Below are 26,699 nucleotides of genomic sequence, written 5' to 3'. Positions count from 1 at the left end.
ATGGTTATGGTATTCCTAATTTTGCTACAGGTTGTAATGTAGGGGTGGTACTGATGGTTGTGTTATTGGTATCAAGGCAATAGTATTCATAAATGATTTTTTTCCAAAGGCTTCAGTCGTGTACAAAGGTTTTAATGAGGCCATATTTTATGTGAAACTTGAAAATGTATTTAAATTTGGTTATTATGGTGATTAAGGAAAAATATTTATGGTGATTGAGGAAAAATATAAAGAGTTATTAATGAAGTGGAAAACCTGTAGCTAGATAGAATCTAGTTAATGTAAAAGGTATGTAGGCGGCTACCTAATGTAGAGTTAGAAACCCATATCCAGCTCAGAGTTACCACATTCAGCTTGATTTACATGCCACATCTAGCTTGTGTTAGAATTCATATCCAGCCTGAGTTAGAGACCATATCCAGCTTGAGTTAGAAACCCGTATCCAGCTTAGGTTAGAAACCACATGAGTTGTAAACTATATCCAGCTTGAGTTACAAACTATATTCAGCTTGAGTTGCAAACCATTTCTGGCTTGAGTAACAAACCATATCCATCGTGATGTAGAACCCATATCCAATTTGAGTTACAAACCATATCCAGCTTGAGTTAGAAATCCATATCCAGCATGAGTTACAAACCCATGTCCAGCTTGAGATAGAAACAAGTTTCCATGTGAGTTTAAAGGAATTTCACAAAAATGAAAGATTTTTTTCCATTGATGTTAAAATGCCAAAAGGCAGGGTTAGTACAAAGTGGTTCTCACCACAGGAGAATCTAGAGTTGCAAAGAATGAGTTCTGTGAATTAAGTGTCAAGTGCTATATGTGACAAGAGACTGTATGTTTGTGGACAGAATATCAGCAGTCCATGTGAGGGTGAAGCAGAAAAGAAAATACAGCTACCTAGATCAAAGGAGTGTAACTTGACAACCATTGAAGTTCTGGCTCTCTACATAGCCATCACTAACCCTACTCAGGCAGGTAGTACCAGTGATGTACCTCCCTGGTCATTGGCTGCCCACCAGCTACTTCCTACAAAATGGTAGGAGTGATAGGTAGAAGTAGTATTTAGGAATGTCAGACAAGAGCTTTAGGTGTAAGCAGTAGGTAGGAGCATTAACTGGGAGCATTTGGTAGAAGTCACTTGTCACATTAGGCAGGAATATTAGGTTAACACATTAGGTAGAAGTTTCTAGCTGCTTTCCCCCCACACCATATATTCCTAATACCTTCCACAAAGCATCTCTGTCAACCCTTCCATATGCCTTCTTCAGATCCATAAATGCCATACAAATCCATTTGTTTTTCTAAATATTTCTTGCACACATTCTTCAAAGCAAACACTTGATCCACACATCCCCTTCTCATAAATGCCATATACAAATCCGTCTGTTTTTCTAAATATTGCTTGCACACATTCTTCAAATTAAACGCTTGATCCACACATCCCCTACCACTTCTGAGACCACACTGCTCCTACCCAGTCTGATGGCCTATACATGCTATCACCCTCTGAGTCAGCACCCTCCCATAGACATGCTTTCACTCTCTTAGTCAATACCCTCCCATCCAATTTTCCAGGTATACTGAACAGACTTTTACCTGTACAGTTTGAACACTTGCCTGTGTCCCCTTTGCCTTTTTTATGATGGCACTATACATACATTCCACCAATCCTCAGCCACGTCACCATGATCCATACAAACATTGAATATCCTTACCCACCAACACAGTCAACCCGCTTTCAAGTGTAGTACCATCCACTGTAGAGATCCCCAGTCACCTTACTCTTCTATATCAAGGCTTGGCCTTAATTGAAAGAGATTAATGAAAGGGAAAAAGAGGAGATGAGGGAAAGTATTTCCAAATTTTGGAGGAAATGAAAAACTTGTCTTTTTCAAAAGTGTGAGATCATAGTTATTGGGAAAGACATGGATAGGCAGAGAGTTCCAGAGCTTGAAGGTGTAGGGAGAGAAACAGTTGTTAGAATTGCTCACTCCTGACATGCCAGTGGCCACACAGTAATCATGTAACAGCTGCTTGATGGGTATTGTGTGGTCAAGCTAGTGTTTGGGCACATGAGCAGCTTGCTCTTATGATATGAAACCAAAGAAATGCATTTAAAAGAGGGAAAGTGAACCAGCATTGTGGTGTAGGCCACGTTTTATATTTAGGCTGGGAGAGTTGATGAGTCATACTGCTTTCAGCTTGACTTTGCCAGGTAAGGATGTAGAGCTAGAGCCACCCCAAATGTGAAAGCAGTATTCCATACAAGGATGGATCAACCATTTGTATAATTAGAGCTGCAGTGCTGGTTCTGTTTCCCTCTTCTATAGGTATTATTTTGGTTCTTACTCCCAAGAGCTGGCTGCTTGTTTGCCACCACCACTAACTAGACCACACAATACTCGTCAAGTTGCTGCATCACATGATTCTTCTGTGACCATCGGCAACTCAAGGGTGGGCCATTTTGATACCTGCCTCTTTCCCTACATGTTGAAGCTTTGGAAATCTCTACTTTCTCATGTCTTGCCTAATGACTATGACCTGGCACATTTCAAAAGACAAGTCTTTCACTTTCTCAAAAATTCATAAAAACTTTCCCTTGTCTTTTCTTTTTCCATTTCATAGTTCTCTCTATATTTCAATTGAGGCCTGGCCTTCATGTAGACTTTTGTCCATGACTGGAGCCTTCAACATGAAAAAAGAAAAATGGATCAAAAAATATTTGACATCTAAACAGGACTCTCAGTTTCTTAGAGGTAGACTTAGCTCTTTCCGTAATGTGGGGTTTCCAAGATCACAGTGTGGATGTCACAGTAATACCACATGTGTTCATTCGAGTCAAGAGATGGAATAACAGATCTGTCAAAGAAAGATTGGAAGAAATTAGACCCTCAGGGCATTAAACTTCACTAGATTTTTGTCTATCCCACTGAGATATCCTGTCCAAGTTTGAGTTTAGTGGGGAAGTTGTGTTGAAATGAGATGCAGATCAAGTGAGAGAAGGAGCAGATTTGAAGGATATGGAGGAATGTAGCTTTGAGTCATCAGCATATGAGGGCATTTCGTTGTGTGTAGAAGAAAGGAAATCATTGATGAGAAGAAAAAGTGTGGGAGACAGGACAGAACCTTGAGGGACACCACTTTTGATGGAGAAACGAGGAGAGGTTGATCCATCAACAACCACGGAGATAGACTGGCCAGAGAAGCTGGATATGAAAGAGCAATATGAGGAAGAGAAACTGAAAGTGGGGAGCTTCCATGAAACCCTGATGCCACACCCTGTCCAGTGCTTTGGACATAACAAGGGCAACTACATAGGATTCCCAAAAATCTTATAGCAGTGATGACCTGACATTAGTAAGATAGGAAAGAATATTACCAGTGGATCTTGCCTTTTGGAAGCTATACTGGTGATCAGACAGAAGACTGTGAGATTCTTGTCTGAGGATATGGGGATTGAGGAGGGATTCAAAGGTTTTGGAAATAGTAGATGTTAGAACAACAGGAAATTAGTTCAAAGGGTTAGAAAGGTCATCCTTCTTAGGGATGGTATGTGCCAATGTGTGCTTCTAAGAAGGAAAATTTATGATTTTTAAAACATAAACAGAATAGACTAGCTAACACAGGTGCAAGTTATGGATGCCATAAGGTCCATGAGCCATGCTTGCATCCAGAGAGTGATGCTCTTTTTTACAGTTCTGAAATTGATTATGGGAAGGAGCATAGGATTGATAATTGGGGTTACAAAAAGTTAAGAGTCATCCAGGGTAGAGTTAGAGGAGAAACAAGAACCAAATAGAGTTGTTTTGTTTATGGGAATGACATCTATAGTACTGTCAGAATGGAAAAATGAACAAAAGAGGGACAGGCAGTTGTTAGCGGATGCTTTGCCTCATGAATTGATTACCTGGAAACCCTTAGAAGGTATGGATCCCAACTTACATTTGGAAATAGCATTCTGCTGGCATGAGAGGTGTGGAAGACTTGGTAAGATACCACCTCTGCTATCCAAAGGTTCAATATGTACAAAAATAGAGAACACTTTAAACATCAGGGGCTGAAGATTCTTCAAAAGCTTGCCAGCTACCATTAGAAAAAGGATGGGATGCACAGTGGAGAAGTTTAAGAGTGCATTGGAAAAGTGTACCAGACCAGCCAGGCTGTGGGGGTTATATATCTTTGAGTGCTGCAGCTTCCAGCAGCATAGTTGATTAATGACCAAATCTTTTCCAACACATCCACCCTTCTCCACACATTTTTATCTAGAGCCTATGCCTTGCATCCTTACTGCAACATTGGGGCTGCTGTACTTTCGGACATACCCATTTTGCTCTCCCAGATAACCTTTCTTTCCATGCATTAATCAATGCTCCCAGAACCCCTCATCCTCCCTATGATTCACATTTGCGTCTCTGTTTCCATACACTTCCATTTCTCAAACAGTTAGGTGAGGAAAATATTAGTCATTCATTTTCACACACATGCTTAGTGTTAACAACATCAGGAGGTACTCGATGTTTTGGGTGACAAATATGTTCTGGTACACGTTTAATCCCTCCTTTACTGTTTAATTCTTTGGTATCATGGCTCTTTTTTTAATAGTACTCAACACTGATTACTGTTCTCAGATTCGCTTTCATTATACTCAGGCAACTCCTACATGTAAGGAAGAAACCACTTGGTCTCGTGCAGTGGACTTGATCACTCGGGGGGGAAATATTGATGTGCTTGTATGGTGATACTTGATTGAATAGATGTTTTGATGGTGGCTTGTGGTGTTGTGGCATGCATAAGGATGCCAGATGTACATGCAGTCTGTTCAGCTGGTTAGTTTGATGTTCAGGATTAGGCACTGTGTGTGTGTGTGTGTGTGTGTGTGATGGGAAGTCTGGCTGGCTGGTGTGGTATGTCAAATGTATGCACATACTCTTCTGCTCTAAAGCTGGCTGACAGCCAGGTACTGACAACTCACGTGAGCAAACACTCATAGAGGCTGTTATAAGTTAGAGTGTAGTATTTCACCATGACTTGAGCTGTACTATTAATTGGCTGAGAGTATATTGCATGATGAATTAAATGCATGAATGCTCCATGATTCAGCTCCCAAATTGATGTCACATGGGAGTTGTTCGGCTTCCTGAATTCATTGAAGACTGCAAGGTAGATAAGAAAATTACCTCTGGGTAGAGGATGGTGGAGTGAGTCTGGTCTGTCACTCTAAATTTCCCCAAGGGTGATTGCATGAACAGTCCAGAGTATAGTGGAATCATTGGTAACTTGAGCTCCTGACTACTGTTACTCCTCAGATAGATGTACTCTAGCTACAACAAACAGTTGAAGATTATCTAATTGGGAGGCAGATAACACACATCTCAGGTCACCACAATGATATCAGCTGATTCTTGGACTGCTCTCAGTCATTTTTGAATCTTGGACTGCTCTTGGTCATTTTTGAATCTGAGCAGCCTGGCACTGCTTTCTTCTGATTTTTTGAGGCCTATGAAGTCAAAATGGTTTATTCTTAAAGCAGTGCTAGTGATTTTTCAGCCAAGCTAAAATTGTGGGTGACTATAGCACTTATACAGTAATGAGTAATGTTATTGGTTAACTTGTAATATTATCATGTAGGTGACACTGGTCTGATTAACAGATACAATTTGATAAGCACTTGTTATGATAAACATTGCTAGGATGATAAAATATGAATTGGTAAAAAAAGAAGGTCTGCAGTGAAACTAGTTCTTTGTTGGTAATCCTGTTATAGAAAATTTTGCATATCAAATTTTGCTGCACCATTTGTATGATAATTGGAGAAAGAGAGGTTAAGAGAGGTTTACAGTTAGATATTCTGTTTCAGGCATGCTTATGTTGTACCAGTGTTTTCTTTGTAGACTTTGTAGTGATTGAATATACTGGATAAGAATTTTCTGCGCATTTACTGTAAAGTGTGGCTGAATGATTCGTTATGTAGCTTGTAGATTAGACAGTCACCTATATCATGACTGGTGTTTGACAGGTAGGAAGTTACAGTCACATGTTGCCTTTAGCAGGTATATGATGGGAACTTCAGTGAAGGGCGCAAATGGGGAGGTGATAACAAGTAGTGGTGATGTGAGAAGGAGATGAAGTGAGAATTTTGAAGGTTTGTTGAATGTGTTTGATGATAGAGTGGCAGATATAGGGTGTTTTGGTCGAGGTGGTGTGCAAAGTGAGAGGGTTAGGGAAAATGATTTGGTAAACAGAGAAGAGGTAGTAAAAGCTTTGCGGAAGATGAAAGCCGGCAAGGCAGCAGGTTTGGATGGTATTGCAGTGGAATTTATTAAAAAAGGGGGTGACTGTATTGTTGACTGGTTGGTAAGGTTATTTAATGTATGTATGACTCATGGTGAGGTGCCTGAGGATTGGCGGAATGCGTGAATAGTGCCATTGTACAAAGGCAAAGGGGATAAGAGTGAGTGCTCAAATTACAGAGGTATAAGTTTGTTGAGTATTCCTGGTAAATTATATGGGAGGGTATTGATTGAGAGGGTGAAGGCATGTACAGAGCATCAGATTGGGGAAGAGCAGTGTGGTTTCAGAAGTGGTAGAGGATGTGTGGATCAGGTGTTTGCTTTGAAGAATGTATGTGAGAAATACTTAGAAAAGCAAATGGATTTTTATGTAGCATTTATGGATCTGGAGAAGGCATATGATAGAGTTGATAGAGATGCTCTGTGGAAGGTATTAAGAATATATGGTGTGGGAGGCAAGTTGTTAGAAGCAGTGAAAAGTTTTTATCGAGGATGTAAGGCATGTGTACGTGTAGGAAGAGAGGAAAGTGATTGGTTCTCAGTGAATGTAGGTTTGCGGCAGGGGTGTGTGATGTCTCCATGGTTGTTTAATTTGTTTATGGATGGGGTTGTTAGGGAGGTGAATGCAAGAGTTTTGGAAAGAGGGGCAAGTATGAAGTGTGTTGGGGATGAGAGAGCTTGGGAAGTGAGTCAGTTGTTGTTCGCTGATGATACAGCGCTGGTGGCTGATTCATGTGAGAAACTGCAGAAGCTGGTGACTGAGTTTGGTAAAGTGTGTGAAAGAAGAAAGTTAAGAGTAAATGTGAATAAGAGCAAGGTTATTAGTTACAGTAGGGTTGAGGGTCAAGTCAATTGGGAGGTGAGTTTGAATGGAGAAAAACTGGAGGAAGTAAAGTGTTTTAGATATCTGGGAGTGGATCTAGCTGCGGATGGAACCATGGAAGCGGAAGTGGATCATAGGATGGGGGAGGGGGTGAAAATTCTGGGAGCCTTGAAGAATGTGTGGAAGTCGAGAACATTATCTCGGAAAGCAAAAATGGGTATGTTTGAAGGAATAGTGGTTCCAACAATGTTGTATGGTTGCGAGGCGTGGGCTATGGATAGAGTGGTGCGCAGGAGGATGGATGTGCTGGAAATGAGATGTTTGAGGACAATGTGTGGTGTGAGTTGGTTTGATCGAGTAAGTAACGTAAGGGTAAGAGAGATGTGTGGAAATAAAAAGAGCGTGGTTGAGAGAGCAGAAGAGGGTGTTTTGAAATGGTTTGGGCACATGGAGAGAATGAGTGAGGAAAGATTGACCAAGAGGATATATGTGTCGGAGGTGGAGGGAACGAGGAGAAGAGGGAGACCAAATTGGAGGTGGAAAGATGGAGTGAAAAAGATTTTGTGTGATCGGGGCCTGAACATGCAGGAGGGTGAAAGGAGGGCAAGGAATAGAGTGAATTGGAGCGATGTGGTATACCGGGGTTGACGTGCTGTCAGTGGATTGAATCAGGGCATGTGAAGCGTCTGGGGTAAACCATGGAAAGCTGTATAGGTATGTATATTTGCGTGTGTGGACGTATGTATATACATGTGTATGGGGGTGGGTTGGGCCATTTCTTTCGTCTGTTTCCTTGCGCTACCTCGCAAATGCGGGAGACAGCGACAAAGCAAAAAAAAAAAAAAAAATGATGCATTTTATTATTTTCTGTGATTTTCTGGTTACTAGAGCACTGTGATGCAATTTTAGGTGTTAAGTATTCAACAGGTTAACTTACAAAAGACTTAGTTATCATATGACTTTATTTTGTAACAAACCTGCAGTCTTTCTTTATATTGCCATAGAATGAACGTGACCTTCTCGCATAATAACTCGCCCTGATTTTTGGGTTTCAGGAGGCGGTGGGGACGGGCCATGAGGGCAGTGGAAGGTTGCCAACCCCTCCTCAGCAGCAGCAGCAGCCCCCCCGCTCGCCGCACAGCCAGCAGCAGCAGCTGCAGCCGGCGGGGATGAGGGTGTCGCCCGCTCCACCGCTGACTGCAGGAGCCAACCCACCACACCCTCCACACTCCCCGCACATGTCTCCTGCTGTAGGTCAGTACCAATACCACCATTCACCATACTTCCTGTGTGTCTCTTGCTTTATGTCGGCACTAATACCACCAATACACAGCAGAGTGCACCTGATCACTTCCTTGCATATATAACCTTCTGGAGAAGTTTAAGACACACATTCCTAATTAGGCATTAGAGATGATCTTCGTCAACTTCACTGGGATAAAGAGAAGGGTAGTTCCTCCATTTTGACCTTGAACTAAACACTTTGATCAGCACTTAATTTAATCAGCACTTGAATTAGCCAATTTGTCTGTTACTCTAGTATCAGGAAAGTGCATTGATAAATTTACCAGTGACTTCACACAATAATGCAGCTTTTTGTTGTACAGTATTACTGTTTTTGTATAAACTTCAGTATCATTGGTTATTATCTTTGTAATTGTGATTCTAAATGGGAGAACTTAATGTTGTGGTTCTTTAAGTGGTCTACTGGGAGGAGTTAACAACATCATGGTACAGGTTGAGTATCCCTTATCTGAAATGCCTGGGACCAGAAGTGTTTCTGATTTTAAATTTTTTCCTGATTTTTTTTAATATTTGCATATACATAATGAGATATCTTGGGGATGGGACCCAAGTCTAAACACAAAATCCATTTATGTTTTATATGCCCCTTATACACTTATACTGAAGGTAATTTATACAATATTTTTGATAATTTTGTGCATGCTACAAAGTTTGTATAACACTGAACCATCAGAAAGTTAAGGTGTCACAACCTCAGCCGCCCATGTGGACAGAGTGTGGTGGTTTGTCATCACCTTCATTCCTGACTGAATTTATGCTGCTAAGCAATGATTTTCTTACACTTATTCACACTTAAGTATTTAACAATAACAAAAATATGAAATACCATTACTACAGTGAAAAACTAGTGCTTCGCGTAACTAAGCAGCACAGTATTATCAGCATAATACCTGTATCACTTGTTAAACAATAACAACAACAACAAACAATTGCAGGTTTTCATTTTCCATCTACGGTCTGTGTTTTGATTAAAAGGTTACAGTACACTATTTTGTTTTCTAGATTTTATTTGAGATATAAAAACAATTTAATTTACAGTAATTACAAGTAGCTATAAATGTAATGAAAACTAAATGAGAAAAATTTCCATGCAATTATGTTGCTGGTCATGTTATGCTCAAATATAGAATTTTAGGTGGAGATGAAATTCAGATTTCACATGAAAATAATGTCTTGCACTTACCAAAAAAAAAAAAAAAAAAAAAGAAAGTAAAACTATTTCTTACAAAAGAAGGTAAATGCAGCAACAAATACTCGAACTACAAATGGCCTGAGAAACTTGAGGGGGACGGTATGTCTCATCATTGTGAGAAGGAACATCAGAAGTTGAGGGATGAGGAAGTGGGTCCTCTAGGGATGAGGATGCATTTTGCTGGATGGCTTTTTTTAATATTTCCTCCAGAGTCATCTGCCTCATTAACAATGGTTTTTGTCTATGTGTCTTTCATTGATTTTATACACTGACTTGATTTCATGTTTTGTTATGAATGCATGTTTGCTCTATCCCTGTTTTCACCATGTTGTCTATAGGCGCTTTTTCTGCAATGTTGTCAGGTCATCTTCATTGTTTCTGTTATCACGATCACCATGATTCAGAACTATATCAGCTATTTCACTGTTATCCATAGGGGTATTTGCAGGCCTTTTTGACATTTTCAGCATCTTTGTACCACAGAGCAGAGAATAAGCAAAAAGCACAATGAGTAATGCATGTAGGTCTGGTTGGTACTGATGATGGTTTGTAACAAACTAACACCAACAGAGCAACAGAGCTCAGCATGGGCAAGTGAGGTCAGGTGTGGCATTTTTCACTTGTAATGTCATGTCACCGCTCAAAAAGTTTTGGATTTTGGATTAGGGATGCTTAACCTTTGTCATGACAGGTATTGCTAGAGGAGTTAGTGATGTTGTGGTACCATAAGTTGTGTGATGGGACCAACTTTGATGTCATGGTACCAGCAGCAGAGGTGAGAAATTTAGAATTCACAGCACTTTAGGCTAGGGATATACTCTAGCTTCAGAACCACAGGAAAGTGATCACTCATTTGTAACCACAAAATTACTAACCCATGGATACAGTCCGTGACTACAAAACAACCATATCGTTGTGTTTAACACTAGAACCATGTCCCATTCATCACTCCTCTTTAGTCTGTGTTGCAGATAGCCATGTAACTTACCACAAGACTGTTCATTACCTGGATGCATCATCTGTACTTTTATAAAGATATTGGAACACATTCCTAATAGTAGCACACTTAATTTCTCCTGTTCTTGCCTTAAACAGACATGCACATAATATCACTACACTGCATGACCTGTGGTCCTGCCTGATGATCATGGCTGACATCCTGAGTCTTGAAGGAGCTTCATAGAGGGAACATTTATGGCAGGAAGGTAAAGGTATATATATACCCTACTTTTACCTCTCTGCTGTTGGAGTCCCACTGTGGTGCTCCTGCAGTGCTCAAGAAGCTGGTTTTATCCACCAGGTGGAATTACATATCTTAAAGTGTAAATACAGGCAGAAAACAGCAATGTAGCTGAAATTTGACATGGGCCAAGATTATTTCATATGAAAATGTTAGAAGAATGATTAGATGCTGGATGCTATGGAGGTATTTTGTGTCTACTGATACTGGAAGCAGCTCAGGTGAATAGCTGCAAAAAATAGAATTATTAAAAAAAGATGAATTATTCAAACTATTTGACAGGTTTCCCCTTAGTCATCAAATAAAACCAACCAGAAGAAATAGCATTATAAAGCAGGAAAAATTGCAAAATTAGAAAGTGTTTAGAGATCTTTCATGGCCTTTATTAATGTGGTAAAGGAACTAGATTTCTGGAAACATTTGAAATCACTGAGGCTGTAATTCCTGGAGTACAGATGGAGAGGCATATGCAGTATTTGTGTCCTTCACTGAAACATATACACAAAAGACCACATGAATGTGTGGATTCCAAACTGCAGTGTGAACAAATGTAACAAGACTAGATCATTTCTTGGAGGTGGACTTTATATAGTAGATACTCATCACAACTGAATTCCTAAACTTCTCCAATGATAGTTGTCAGTGTTGACAACCAAAATCTGGTCATTACATTAACCTGTAGACCAACAGATGCAAAGCCTCAAGAATTTACAGAACATGAGAAATGTAGAATCATGTCTTGACCTCAGAAACCCAGTCCCAATCATACTTTCTTGGGAATTTTTCAACCTAACACGTTTAATGGAATTAGCTAGATATTACATCATAGCTGAAGCTCAAGCAGCTCAGACAACCAGCAACAAAAACAAGAGATATTCAAACTATGTGAAAAGTTCTCCCTCAGCCAAGAAATAACAAAATTAGCTAGAAGAAATAACACTGTGGACCTAATCTTTACAAATAGTGTGGATCTAATAAGTGACATTATCAACTCAAACACCATATATTCTGACCACAACGTAACTGAATAAAGATAAGTTTGAATGCTAAACTGCCCATACAGAACACACTGAACAGTGGAAGTGTTTTTAGTCATTTCAGTTTTGATAGTAAATGGATAGATTGGGAAGATTTGATTAATGAGATGTTTGTGACACAAGGGAAAACCATGTTGAACACTAAAACAAGAGGATTGGAAATAATATGACCATCTTTGCACTCCAAACATTCAACAGATACTGTATGTGTGTTTGTGGGTGGGACATGTGGGAGCAATGCTCTGCCAAGAAATATTAAATACAGTAAACCCTCGATTTATCTGACTAATAGGGGGTAAGGGGTGTCTGTTAATGCTGAAAGTCTGTTAAAATGAATGTAACCTATTTCTGTGCCACATTCAAGTTCACATGCTTTAACTCTTCTATCACTGTAGAGTTTAGTGTGTGGTACGATGGTTGAGTGGTGGGCACCCAGCAGTGTGGGAATGCTCAGTGGGCAGTTGGAGGCATGAGTCAAACTGAGGTAGAGGTGAAAAGATTTTTCTTTATAATAAATAAGGACAGACTACTTGCTTTCATTGTACCTCATACATGGCTCAGTGAGTTGGATTCGAACTTATGCAGGAAAATCCCAAGTTACAAAGCTGCTCACCTTCTTCAGGAATTGGGGTGCACCCAAGGAAATTTCCTTGGATGTGGAACCAATATAGACAGTAAGGAGATGGAAGCTTCATGGCCCTCATCTCCTCAGCCCACTTTCCCTAGTCCAGTGGACACACCAAAGCAGTGTTAAAGGCAGCCAATTGGATGTTAAGGGGCAGCATGAGTGTTGGAGGTAGCCTGCACAACAGCAAAGCAACTCAGGCTATGCTCCAATATCTCAACATCTCCCTAAGAGAGGGGGATAAGTCACCCGCACAGCTGGCAGCAGGAAAACAGTTTCGAGATGATGTCCCAGTGCCCCCAGCAACATTTTCTGATAAACTGGGGATGGAGAACTTCTCTGTGAAACGGAGCAGGCCATAGTAGAGAGCCAGGCTCACATGCAGGGAGGCCCAGCAGGCGACACCACTATGCTGCCTTAGCTGCCCTTGGGTATCCCTGTCTACATGCAGGATGTCACTTAGAAGGTGTGGAACAGGTCAGGCATGGTAGTGGAGGTGAAGCCGTATAGACAATACTCAGTGAAGCTGGATGGCAGTGGATGCCTGTCTTTGAGTAACCGATGTCACCTATGCCCCTGGGTTTTGCTGATCCCCATGACACCCATGGGTTAAGGGGAGTATCTACCAGCAGTAGCTTCACTCCCAGTTGTGGCGACACCCAGCCTTAGGTGGCGGCACCTTCACCTTGTGAAACACCATCCCTCACACTTACAAGATAATGTTTATGGTTACTCCTGTGAAGAGTGAACACACTAATTTGTCATTTTTGTTTTGCTCATATGTAAAGGAAGTGTATTGTTGCCGAACAGTGATTTGTGTATATATTTGCTTTATGCGTTGTCAGTTTTTTTCTGCTTGTTTTTAGTTTTGTTTTTGATGTAGCAAAATGTCACATTTAGTCACCAAAATCTCATGGGGGCTTAGAATTTTAGTGTGTGGTACGATAATTGGGCGGCGGGCACCCGGATTCACGGGAACATTCGCTAGGCAGTTGGAAGCAGGAGTTAGACTGAGATAGAGGTGGTGCCGTCCCTCTTCTGTGAAAGGTTACTTCTTTATAATAAAGTGAGGATGGACTACCTGCTTTCATTGCACCTCTTACAATCACTTGATGCCATTATGAATTGTAAGGATTGCAAAATTATTTAATGAATAAAATCACAATTCTGAAATAACAGAAATACTATGTACAACCTGAGTGGACAAAAGCTAGAGACAAACAGATGGAACAAAGTGAGTCTACTCCACGCTACCAAAAACAAGGGCGATATAAAATGCACATGGTGCAGCTCGTTAAATCTGAAATCTGGTATATTGGTCCGTTAGGTTTAGGGTTTACTGTGCTCGCAACATTTAGAGCCAATATTTGGTTTACCACTGGGGATGGGTTTGTCTGTGATATATGTCACGTTGAATCTCTGAAATATCAAGTGATTGCAAAGAAATGAGAAAAACGAAAGTTTCCTGTTCTGGAGTGCCGGAGCCAGTTGACTGGGAAAAAATTTTCAATGGCCCATTTTGTTGCTGCTCGGAAAGAGTTTTGACTCTTAGGTCTTCGAAGTAAAGTGCAGAAAAAGAGCAAGAAAAGTATGAGTATCTTTTAAGCCAAAGTTGTTTGAAATAGTGCTGTTGTTTTAGAGAAACGTTGAATAGATTGAGTAAATTAAAGCTGTTGACAACAGTCTACTGCAGACGAGCCAATAACTCAAATACTCATAGGCACAGGAGAAGATATAGGTATTCACCACTGTAATTTTTCAATAATCAGAAACCTGCAGTCTTCAGAGAACAGGTATGATGAATTAATTGTTCTTCAAATAACCATATGAGAAGTGTGAATTGATCGTGTAAAAAAGACTCGGAGTAAGCAAACCCTCTCCCGTGTGTCACAGGGCAGGGTGGAAACTGAACAGTATTAGTCTCAGTAATGGAGAGAGAGAGAAGGAGAGATAAGTGACTCATTAGAAAGAAAATTGGATTGGATTCTATATGGTGAAGAACCAAATGAAACCACAGCTCCCAATCCACATCCAGGCCCCACAGACCTTTCCATGGTTTACCCTAGACATTTATGTTTCACATGCCCTGGTTCAGTCCATTGACGACACATCAACCCGGGTATATCACAACATTTCAATTCACTCTATACAACAACTGACTCACTTCCCAGGCCCTTTCATCAAGCAAACTGCATACTCACCCCTCTCCAAGATTCCTGCATTTACCTCCCTATCCACCCCATCCATAAACAAATTAAACAACCATGTCGACATTGCACACCCCTGCTGTAGACCGACTTTTCTGAGAACCAGTCACTCTCCTCTCTTCCTACTTGTACACATACCTTACATCCATGATAGAAACTTTTCACTCCTAGCAGCTTACCTCCCACACCATATACACTTAAGACCTTCCTCAAGCATCTTTATTAACCCTATCATATGCCTTCTCTAAATCCATAAATGCCACTTACAAATCCATCTGTTTTTCAGAATATTTCTCACACATACTCTTCATAGCAAACACCTGATCCACACATCCTCTATCACTTCTGAAACTACACTGCTCGTGTACATGTCTTCCCCCTCTCAATCAATACCATCCCGTATAATTTTCCAGAAATACTCAACAAACTTATTCCTCTGTAGTTTGAACACTGGCCTTTATCCCCTTTGCCTTTGTACAATGGCATAATGTATGCATTCTGCCATTCCTCAGGCACTTCACCGTAGTCCATACATACATTGAATATCCTTACCAACCAATCAACAACACAGTCACCCCTCCTTTTTTTTTTTTTATATATATAAATTCTCTTGCAATACCATCCAAACCTGCCACATTGTCAGATTTCGTCTTCCACAAAGCTTCACTACCTCGTCTCTTAACCAAACCATTCTCCCTTACCCTTTCACTTCGCACACCACTCCAACCAAAACACCCTTTATCTGCCACTCTGTCATCGAACACATTCAACAAACCTTCAAAACATTCACTCCATCTCCTTCTCACTTCATCTCTACCTGTTATTACTTTCCCACTTGCCCCTTCACTGATGTTCCCATTTCTTCTCTTGTCTTACACACATTATTTGCCTCCTTCCAAAATATCTTTTTGTTCTCTTTAAAATAATTCAATGGACTGAACCAGGGCATGTGAATCATCAATGGTTAACCATGGAAAGGTCTGTGTGGCCTGGACGTGGATAAGGAGCTGTGGTTTTGGTGCATTACACATGATAGCTAGAGACTGAGTGTGAATGAATGTGGCCTTTCTGTTTTCCTGGAGCTTCCTCGCTGAAGCAGGGGGTAGCAATGCCATTTCCTGTTGGGCAGGGTAGCGACAGGAATGGATGAAGGCAAGCTAATATGAATTTGTTCATGTTTATATATGTATGTGTCTATGTGTATGCTTATGTATATATACCACAAGATAAAGATCAGTCATCCCTCCAGTCACCCCTCTCAGCACATTAACATCCAAAAGTTTCTTTTTCAGGCGCCAATCAATTAACACGTAATACAGTAATGCACTCTAGCCATCTCTCCTTCTAACATACGTATACTTATGTATGTCACTCTTTTTGAACCAGGTACTCCCAGTCACCAGTCCTTTTTCAGCACACAAATCCACAAGCTCTTCACCATTTCCATTTACAACACCAAACACCCCATGTACACCAATTATACCCTCAACTGCCACATTACTCACCTTTGCATTCAAATCACCCATCACTTTAATCTGGTCTCGTGCATCAAAGCTGCTAACACACTCACTCAGCTGCTCCCAAAACACTTGCCTCTCATGATCTTTCCTCTCATGATCAGAAAGGGTAGTGAGTGGTGGGATGAAGAAGTAAGATTGTTAGTGAAAGAGAAGAGAGAGGCATTTTGATGATTTTTACAGGGAATGACTGGGAGATGTATAAAAGAAAGAGGCAGGAGGTCAAGAGAAAGGTGCAAGAGGTGAAAAAGAGGGCAAATGAGAGTTGGGGTGAGAGAATATCATTAAATTTCAGGGAGAATAAAAAGATGTTTTGGAAGGAGGTAAATAAAGTGCGTAAGACAAGAGGACAAATGGGAACATTGGTGAAGGGGGCAGATGGGGAGGCGATAACAAGTAGTTGTGGGGTGAGAGGGAGAGAGATGGAGTGAGTATTTTGAAGGTTTGTTGAATGTGTTTTATGATAGTGTGGCAGATATAGGGTGTTTTTGGTCGAGGTGGTGTGCGAAGTGAGAGGGTCAGGGTGAATGGTTTGGTAAACAGAGAGGAGGTAGTGAAAGCTTTGCAGAAGATAAAAGCTGGCAAGGTGGAAGGTTTGGGTGGGATTGCAGTGGAATTTCAGGGGAATGTATTAATAAAATGGGGGTGACTGTGTTGTTGACTGGTTGGTAAGGATATTCAGTGTATGTATGGTTCATGATGAAATGCCTGAGGATTGGTGGAATGCATGCATAGTGCCATTGTACAAAGGCAAAGGGGATAAAGGTGAGTGTTCAAATTACAGAGGTATACTTTTGTTGAGTATTTCTGGGAAATTATATGGGAGGGTATTGATTGAGAGGGTAAAGGCATGCAGAGAGCATCAGATTGGGGAAGAGCAGTGTGGTTTCAGAAGTGGTAGAGGATGTGTGGATCAGGTGTTTGCTTAGAAGAATATATGTGAGAAATAAGAAAAACAGATGGATTTGTATGTAGCATTTATGGATCTGGAGAAGGCATATGATAAAGTTGATAGAGATGCTCTGTGGAAGGTATTAAGAATATATGGTGTGGGAGGTAGGTTGCTGGAAGCAGTTAAATTTTTATCAAGGATGTAAGGTTTGTGTACGAGTAGGAGGAGAGGAAAGTGATTGGTTCCCAGTGAATGTCGGTTTGCGGCAGGGGTGTGTGATGTCTCCATGGTTGTTTAATTTGTTTATGGAAGGGGTTGTTAGGGAGGTGAATGCAAGAGTTTTGGAGAGAGGGGTAGTATGCAGTCTGCTGCAGATGAGAGGGGTTGGCAAGTGAGTCAGTTGTTGTTTGCTGATGATACAGTGCTGGTGGCTGATTTGGGTTAGAAACTGCAGAAGTTGGTGACTGAGTTTGGTAGAGTATGAAAGAAGAAAGCTGAGAGTAAATGTGAATTAGAGCAATGTTGTTATGTTCAGTAGGGTTGGGAGACAAGTTGATTGGGAGGTAAGTTTGAATGGAGAAAAACTGGAAGAAGTGAAGTGTTTTAGATATCTGGGAGTCGATTTAGCAGTGGATAGAACCATGGAAGTGGAATTGAGTCACAGGGTTGGGGAAGGGGGCAAAGGTTCTGGGAGCAGTGAAGAATGTGTGGAAGGAGAGAATGTTATCTCGGAGAGCAAAAATAGGTATGTTGGAAGGAATAGTGGTTCCAACAATGTTATATGGTTTTGAGGCATGGGCTATAGATAGGGTTGTGCAAAGGAGGGCAGATGTGTTGGAAATGAAATGTTTGAGGACAAAATGTGGTGTGAGGTGGTTTGATCGAGTAAGTAATGAAAGGGTAAGAGAGATGTGTGGTAATAAAAAGAGTGTGGTTGAGAGAGCAGAAGAGGGTGTATTGAAATGGTTTGGTCACATGGAGAGAATGAGTGAGGAAAGATTGACCAAGAGGATATATGTGTCAGAGGTGGAAGGAATGAGGAGTGGGAGACCAAATTGGAGGTGAAAGGATAGAGTGAAAAAGATTTTGAGCGATCGGGGCCTAAACATACAGGAGGGTGAAAGGCATGCAAGGAATAGTGTGAATTGGAATGATGTGCTATACTAGGGTCAACGTGCTGTCAATGGATTGAACCATTCCCATCACCACCCAGCAAGGTAGCGTTAGGAAAAGACAACAAAGGCCACATTCATTCACACTCAGTCTCTAGCTGTCGTGTAATGCACCAAAACTATAGCTCACTTTCCACATCCAGGGCCCACAAAACTTTCCATGGTTTACCCCAGATGCTTTACATGCCCTGGTTCAATCCATTGAAAGAACATCAACCCAGGTATACCACATCATTCCAGTTCACTCTATTCCTTGCACGCCTTTCACACTCCTGTATGTTCAGGCCCCGATTGCTCAAAATCTTTTTCACTCTATCCTTCCACCTCCAATTTGGTCTCCCACTTCTCCTCTTTCCCCTCCACCTCTGACACCTATATCCTCTTTGTCAATTTTTTGTCATTCATTCTCTCCGTTGACCAAACCATTTCAATACACCCTCTTCTGCTATCTCAATCACACACTTTTTATTACCACACATCTCTCTTATCCTTTCATTACTTACTTGATCAAACCACCTCACACCACATATTGTCCTCAAACATTTAATTTCCAACACATCCACCCTCCTCCGCACAACTCTATCTATAGCCCACTCCTCGCAACCATATAACATTGTTTGAACCGCTATTCCATCATACATGCCCATTTTTGCTCCGAGATAACATTCTCACCTTCCACTTATTCTTCAACACTCCCAGAACCTTCGCCCCCTCCCCCACCCTGTGACTCGCTTCTGCTTTCATGGTTCCATCTGCTGCTAGATCCACTCCTAGATATCTAAAACACTTCTTCCTTCAGTTTTTCTCCATTCAAACTTACCTCCCAATTAGCTTGTCCCTCAACCCCACTGAACCTAATAACCTTGCTCTTATTCACATTTACTCTCAACTTTCCTTCCCACACTTTACCAAACTCAGTCACCAACTTCTGCAGTTTTTCACCCGAATCAGCCACCAGCCATGTATCATCAGTGAACAACTGACTCACTTCCTAAGCTCTCTCATCCACAACAGACTGCATACTTGCCCCTCTCTCCAAAACTCTGCATTCACCTCCCCAACAACCCCATCCATAAACAAATTTAACAAGCATAGAGACATCACACACCCCTGCCTCAAACCAACATTCACTGGGAACCAGTCACTTTCCTCTCTTCCTACTCGTACACATGCCTTACATCCTTGGTAAAAACTTTTCACTGCTTCTAGCAACTTACCTCCCACACCAAATACTCTTAAAACCTTCCACAAAGCATCTCTATCAACTCTTATCATATTCCTTCTCCAGATCCATAAATGCTACATACAAATCCATCAGTTTTTCAAAGTGTTTCTCACATATATTCTTCAAAGCAAACACCTATTCCACACATTTATTTGGCCTTGATTATCATCTGCAGACATCTGGGCATGGAATTGGCATGATTCTTAAGGTTTTCTATTATAGTTCTATGGTTTGGGTTCATAGGGTCTTGATCTGAATGAGGAAGTTGAAGGAAGCATCCATCTGACTGTATGCCAAGAGATCTCGTGTGTTCCTTGTATTTTCTTGCTTCCAGGTCAGAATTCAGGCTTTCTCTTCCTTAGAAATGTAAGAATCAAAAACTTTTAGGCACTGGTAGAAGGAAATACAGTACCCAGAAGCAAAATAGCATAGTGCATGCTGAGGAGGCAGGTTACTTGTGTTCACACCATTATAAATGCTAGTCTCGGTTGCCATGCATGATTTGATTGTGATTGTCATATGCTTTTACCCACAAAAAGCTGAAGCTGTGTATTTTCTTTGAAATCATATAGGGAAGACTGTTTTTTTCACACACACACACACACACACACACACACACACACACACACACACACACACACACACACACACACACACACACATTTTCCACCATATAAGATCTTGTTTTCCAAAAAATGAAATGTCGGTCAAGATCACCATGCATCATATATATCAGTGCTTTTAGCCTTATTTTTTCCCCTGATATTCCCTTCTGATTAAGTGTGTGTTTTACTTGGTGGTGTGTGTAATATAGCAGGAAATATAGTGTATATGTTATAAATGAATTGCTACATGAAAGATTTGGAAAATATTTAGACCATTGTTTCAGTTCATAGGTAATTTATGTTTCAGTTTGTGTGAGGTTAGCTGCCACGATTAATTATCTTTCTTGTATATTGTTTGATAACATTATTGTCATGATCAGTTCCTTTCACTAAGTTGACAGAACTTAATGATTTCGTACTTTTTGTCAGTAATTGATACAGGTTGTTAATGTTACATGCTAAGGTATTTCTGTTCTGTATAGCATTTCGTATATCTTTAATGTCATATCTTAGTTTTGTTTTATTTGTATGTCTTATACTCGGGCCATGGGCAAAAGATTTCTTTGGTGCCAAGGTAGTGTTATATATGTATAATTGTTGTACCTTTTGCATGATGGTATGGCCCTTGAACATAGTGGTTTAATAATTGGGCATTTTGGGAAAATCCTTAGGTGTGATGATGTAACCATTGACTTGGCCCTTAAGAGTTGGGTCAAAAGTCATCTTTTACACAAAGGTTGTACCATTGTCCTGAAGGGGTTAAGATTTACTAGTGAGTGCCATGATTCAAATTCAATATGGTGAATTCCAAGTAAATTGCTGGACTGTATTTTCACTTTTTCTGTTATTCTTGACACTACTGAATGTATAGCATTTTGGCAATATAGCGAGTCAAGTGGAACAAGCTAGGATTTTTGTGGTTAAGGTAGTAAGACATCATTAGTTTGGCTGAAGTTTAAGCTCAGTGTATTTCCCCAATCCTCATGTTACATATGACTCAATGATAAGTTAATGTCCAAATGTGCCTTCATGATCAGTGAGTAAATGATTTAAAGTTAATGAGGCTGTGTCAGAAGTAGGGAGAGAGCGTTTATGGCAGGATTATTACTTTCATGTTGAGTGTGGCATAAATGTCAGGGTGGGATTGTAATTCTTAATGATGTGACCCTTGACAGGGCAGGATTATGATTACTGTATGGAGTGTGGGACATGAGTTTTTTTTTGTCATTTTATGTTTGTCATATAACTGGGTGGTGTTGTGATCATCTTGTTAGTGTGGCATGTGAGAGGATGGGATCGTAACTCATGTTGAATGAGCCATATGAAAGGGTAGTGTTAGTCTTGTAAATTGTGGCATTTAACAATGGAATTTTGATTGCCCTTTTGAATGTGGCATAGGACAGGTTGGGATTATCATTGTTGAGTGTGGCAGATGACAGGGTGGGATTGTATCTTTCATGTTAAGTGTGGCAAATGACAGGGTAGGATTTTATCTCATGTTGAGTGGCATGGGATGGGATTGAATCTGTCATGTTGACTGTGACATATGTTAGGATGGCTTTGTATCTGTAATTGTTGAGTGTAGCATTTGACAGGGTGGGATTGCAAGTGCCATGCTGAGTTTGGCATACAACAGAGTAGGATTGCAATTGTTAACTCATGGTGACATATATCAAGGTGGGATTGTAAGTGCATGATTAGTGTGGCATACATAAGGGTGGGTTTGTACTTGTTATATTTGAGTCTGGCATTTGACTGAATGGGGTTGTAACTGTCATGTAGAGTTTGGCATATGACAGGTGATTTTGACTGTGTTGAATGTCATTTGACAAGGTGGAATTATAGCTAATTTTGAGTGTGGCATATGTCAGGGTGGGATGTCACTGTTGAGTGTGGTGTAGAATAGGGTGGGATTTCATGTCATTGTTGAATGTAGCATATGACAGTATGGGATTATAGCTGTCATGTTGAGTGTTTCATATGACTGGGTGGGATTGTAACATGTTAAATATGGCATATGATGATGGGATTGTATGTCATATTGAGTGAGGCATATAAGAAGATGGGACTCGAATTGTCTTGTTGAGTTTAGCATGTGACAGAATGGAATTACAGCTGCCATTTTGGTTTTGAATATGACGTGGTGGGAATGTAACTCATTCATTGTGGCATATGACAGGGTGGAATTATAATTGTCATGTTCAGTGTAGCATATGACATTGTGGGAATCTAATTGTCATGTTGATTGTGGCATATGACAGGGTGGGTGGATTGTAATTGTCATTGTTCGTCACCAGATATCCGGGGTCGCCTCCTCCACCCTCAGCAACTCGTTTTTCTCCACCACCACCACCACCACTGTCTCCACCACCCCAGCACCGCCCCCTCCACCACCACCACCACCACTACCACCACCACCACCACCACCACCCCGGGGGAGTCGTCTGCGACACCACTACCACCACCACCACCACTCGATGCTTCTACTGTCTCTGCCACCTCCTCCATGATCACCACAGGTTTCTGAAGTTCTTTTTTTAGTCCTCAGCTCCCCAGTCCATCTCCATCACCACCATCTATCTCATTCTCGTGTTTCAAACCCCTTTTCTGTCTCCATCATCACTATCTTTCTCATTCTCTCATTTGAACCCCCAATTCTATTTTCATCACCTATCTGAGTCTCGTCTCCATCCTTGCTAGTGGGTGTCTGATTGAACATATTTTGTGTACTATGCGACCCCACCAACATTCTTTGTACTGCCAGGCAGTTATAGTCTTATTCATGCAGCATAGCTTGTGCAGCAGCATGTGTTATGTAGCAGCATTGTCCATGTAGCATGGTTTGTTGAGTAGTAGTGCCTATGCAGCATGATGAGAAATTTTGATTCAAGCAACATAGCCTGTCCAAGAGCCTTGTCCTGTGTGGCATGCATCAGCATTTCCTGTGCACCATAACATGCACTGATTTATGCTGTTTGGTATGTGCAGCATGTTTGTTTATTGTGACTTGAATCGTAGCCATGTATTGAGGCTTATGCAGCAGCATTGTCTTTACAGCACAGCCTTTGCACCATGGCTTATTCACAGCGACTATGCTGCTTAGCCTATGTCGCATCGCTTGTGCAGCAATGGAGCCCTTACAGAGTAGTTTTTGAAGCTTGACCTGTTTAGTGTAGCTAGTTGAGTGTGGCCTGTATAGTGTAACCTGTGCAGTGATGCCATACAATGTAGCTTGTGCAGCAGTGGTGGCAATACAGTTTAGCTTGTGCACCAAGGATGACCATAGAGTGTAGCATTTACAGCATTACCCATACAGTATAGCTTATACAGCCTCGGTCATAAAGTGTAGCTTGTGCATTATCACCTGAACAGGAGAGCTTGTGCAGGAACAGAGGCTGTACGCTGTATACAGCTGTTGTGACCACACAGTTTAGCTTGTACAGTGATGGTTAGACAATATGAATTGGGGAGCATCAGTAACAATATCGTGTAGCTTGTACAACAGTGGTAGCTGTACATTGTAGTACCCTGATTGTGTTGCTTTTGCAGTAGCAGTTCATTGACACTGTAGCCTGTGCAGCAATGTCCATAGTATTTAACATGTGCAGTGGTGGTTGTATATTGTGGTTTTTGTAGTTTTGTGCGATGGTTGCCATACAGTGTATCTCTTACAAAATGATTCCAACATGGTTCTGTGTAGTTGCAGGCTGCCTTCTCATAGCACCCTTATAAAGCTTGTCATCATCTTTGAGGGTTGCTTATGAAATCGCACTGCCATGACCGGCTTAATCCATTTGGTTGTGAAGACTTCATGCTCTTGTGGCTACTGTTGCCTTAAGTTAATAATGAGTGATCTTGTCCAACCTTTCCTTAATCCCCATAGGAACCATTGTCACTGAGAATGGTAGCCATGCCCACATGGTTAATGGTATTGGCTCACCCTTGTTCATAAATATCCCATTCATCAGTTCAGCATTTAGTCTGTCATTTAGTTTAGTGGGTGTTCTTGTGTCTAACTTATGTAATGGTGTGGGCTTAGAGAGGGGTATGGAAATATGAGTAATAAAACAGTTTTCTACTGGGTATGTACAAAGATGATGTAGCGTAAGGAAAGCTGATGGAAGTGGTGTAGGATTATGTACGAAAGTGAGGTGTGTTAAGGTAATGTGCAGTGATTAAGGCCTTTCCTAGGGATAGTTGTGCATACTAGATCTTGTGGAGCTTTTATAAACAGGAGGAGGCATTACCAAGATCTTGAGCAAGTGGGCAGTTATTGAATTTTGTGCTTTGTCTTGAATGTAGCATGAATGTAGGTTCTGCATTTTAGGTTGGTTCAGGAGACAGGCATCGATCCATACGAGTCCAGCTGGAGGGGTTAGGAACATAGAAACTTGGTATGAAGCAATTTAGAGTCTCTGCTGCTGGAGAGTGATAAGCCATGAGTGACTTGATGGATGTGTTCAGGTACAAGACACACCATTGTCCAGGAGCCAGTAAACTGCATGACTGATCTGTGGGAATTTATGAGCTGGGTTCAGCCATTCCAGTAGCATTAAATGACTGGGCATTGCAACTAGGCTTATTGCTTGGTTCCTTTGGGGATGAATGAGAGGTTGGGGAAGGTGACCCACTGTTCATGTCCGTTGATGCTAAGTCAGATGTCAGTCAAGTCATGAGAGTATAATTTCATCATGATGGTGTTGGCTTGTTGTGGAGATGTGGTTTCATATTTAACACCAGGGTTATTGACAAGGTTTTTAGCAGTCATGAAAGGAGGCAGCCTGTGATGCTACAGCTGGTAGTGTAGGCTGATTTATCACTTTAACTCAGCAGTAAGACTATCCATGGAAAATGACTGCCTTTTTTTGGATTGGTAATATAGTGAGTGAACATTGTGAAAGTAGTTGCAGAAGATCTCTATTTCTGATCTTTTGAGATAGAATAAGTATAAGTGGTGAGAGTTATGAAGTTTGGTAAAATATGTTGATAAAAGTAAAAGTAAATGGCATAATTGAAGAAATTAACTAAAACAAGAAAAGGCTTCCCAAAGTGCATTTACCAGATGAGATTTATTTGATGTTATATAATGCATAGAAGCAATAGACCTCATTGAGGAAGTGGTTGACCTCATGTGAGAACCAGTTCTTGAAATGGCAGCTTCTGTCTTGAGGTGAAATACTTCCTGTACCAGGAGTCCCTTCTATCTTTATGAGACTCCTGCAGCACTCGGAAAGCTGGCCACATCCAGTGGCTGGGACCACAAGTCATAAAGTGTTATGATGTGTGTGTGTGTGTGTCTCTGGCTAGAGAGTGCATGGCAGCTGAGTAATAAGTGCTCAGTGTTCTCTTTATGGTATTTGCATCATGAACATTAAGGGTTTTGGAATTTGTTTAAATGGTTTATAGTGTTATATCGGTGGATGATGTCTAAGGATGAGAAAGTGTGTTTTATGTTTGTCAAGGGAGTGTGGTTTCTGTTGGGTGTACATCTGATGGGTTGGAGTTTAAGACTATGTTGGGAGGTTGGTTGTTTATAGCTTGTTGGGTTAGTTTAGTTTGTATGTGTTTTTCACTGTTATATTTATTGGGTATGAGTGCATCTGTGAGTTTAGATTACTGAATTGAGGCAGGGGTAAGCTAGGTGGGACTCTATGGGAAGAACCTTTGTCTCATTGTGAAGGAGTGTGTATTTATCGTTGCTGGAGATCCAGTGATTGTTCTGAGAATACTATTTTTTATACTTTACAGCTTTGATATATTTGCTTTTGAGAGGGTGGAAGAACAGGTTGGTGAGGCATAGTTTGAAGGGCAGCAGATGAATTGTTTATAGAGAATTTTGAGTGGTTCTTTTTTTTTTTGTTCAAACCTTGTATTAGTTAATGTTATGAGGGCATTTAGTTTGTGTTCTGCTTTTGTGTTGATGTTAATGATATGGGTAGAGAATGTCATGTGTGAGCTGTATGTGATGCTTAGAATGGGTAGTGTATTGTTCAGTGGGAGTGACAGTCGATTCAACTTGATTGGAGGATGAGATGGACTCGTGTCTGTCTGGGGTTAAAAGAATGATTAAAGACTTATTTGGAGATGCACCCTTTCTATTCTTGGTATGCCATTGTTCCAGTTAGTAATGTAGTGCTGCATGTTTGATGTTGCTACTGTGGTGTTAGGGGGATGTGATGTAATTTTGAGGTCATGTGCATATGAAAGGACCTTCATGTTGAGGTTTGTCTTAGGTAATGGGAGGTTGTGTAGGAAGAGATTGAAAAGAATTGGAGAAAGAATTACTTCTTTGAGAACCTCATTGTAGAATTCAAGTGTTTAAGAGTCGAATCCATTGTGAGTGACTCCAGCACGACAATTGCTATGAAATAGTTGTATGGCTTTTCATACATTGTTTCAAGACACAACTGATGAAACTAGTAGCATATTGTAGCATACACCTGAAAGTATATGTAGAGAAGTCAAAGTTGCCTGTATGAGATATATGTCCTTTTTTGGTATTTTTGTTGATGTGTCACCCTTAGAAGACAAAATAGATATTTCTGATGTAAAACTAATAGTAATC

The 26,699-nt window shown here is 40.8% G+C and overlaps 1 protein-coding gene across 15 annotated transcripts in view; it reads left to right on the top strand.

Moving 5' to 3' along the window:
- The window catches only part of LOC139762749 (trithorax group protein osa-like), a 437,278-nt gene that overhangs the window by 72,716 nt on the left and 337,863 nt on the right, over positions 1-26,699 (top strand). For 10 of the 15 annotated variants that reach the window (XM_071687843.1, XM_071687851.1, XM_071687847.1 and 7 more), the window contains exons 2-3: positions 8,173-8,371; positions 22,432-22,653. In XM_071687843.1, coding sequence (XP_071543944.1) covers positions 8,173-8,371; positions 22,432-22,653 — 421 coding nt within the window. Of the gene's footprint in view, positions 1-8,172; positions 8,372-22,431; positions 22,654-26,699 lie in introns of those variants that run through there. The other 5 variants (XM_071687857.1, XM_071687854.1, XM_071687853.1 and 2 more) reach the window with 4 other exon arrangements.

This window comes from Panulirus ornatus, chromosome 44 (assembly GCF_036320965.1).
Source record: "Panulirus ornatus isolate Po-2019 chromosome 44, ASM3632096v1, whole genome shotgun sequence".
NCBI lineage: Eukaryota > Metazoa > Arthropoda > Malacostraca > Decapoda > Palinuridae > Panulirus > Panulirus ornatus.
The sequence above is the reverse complement of the archived record's forward strand: the minus strand, read 5'-3'. Positions and strand labels throughout refer to the sequence as shown.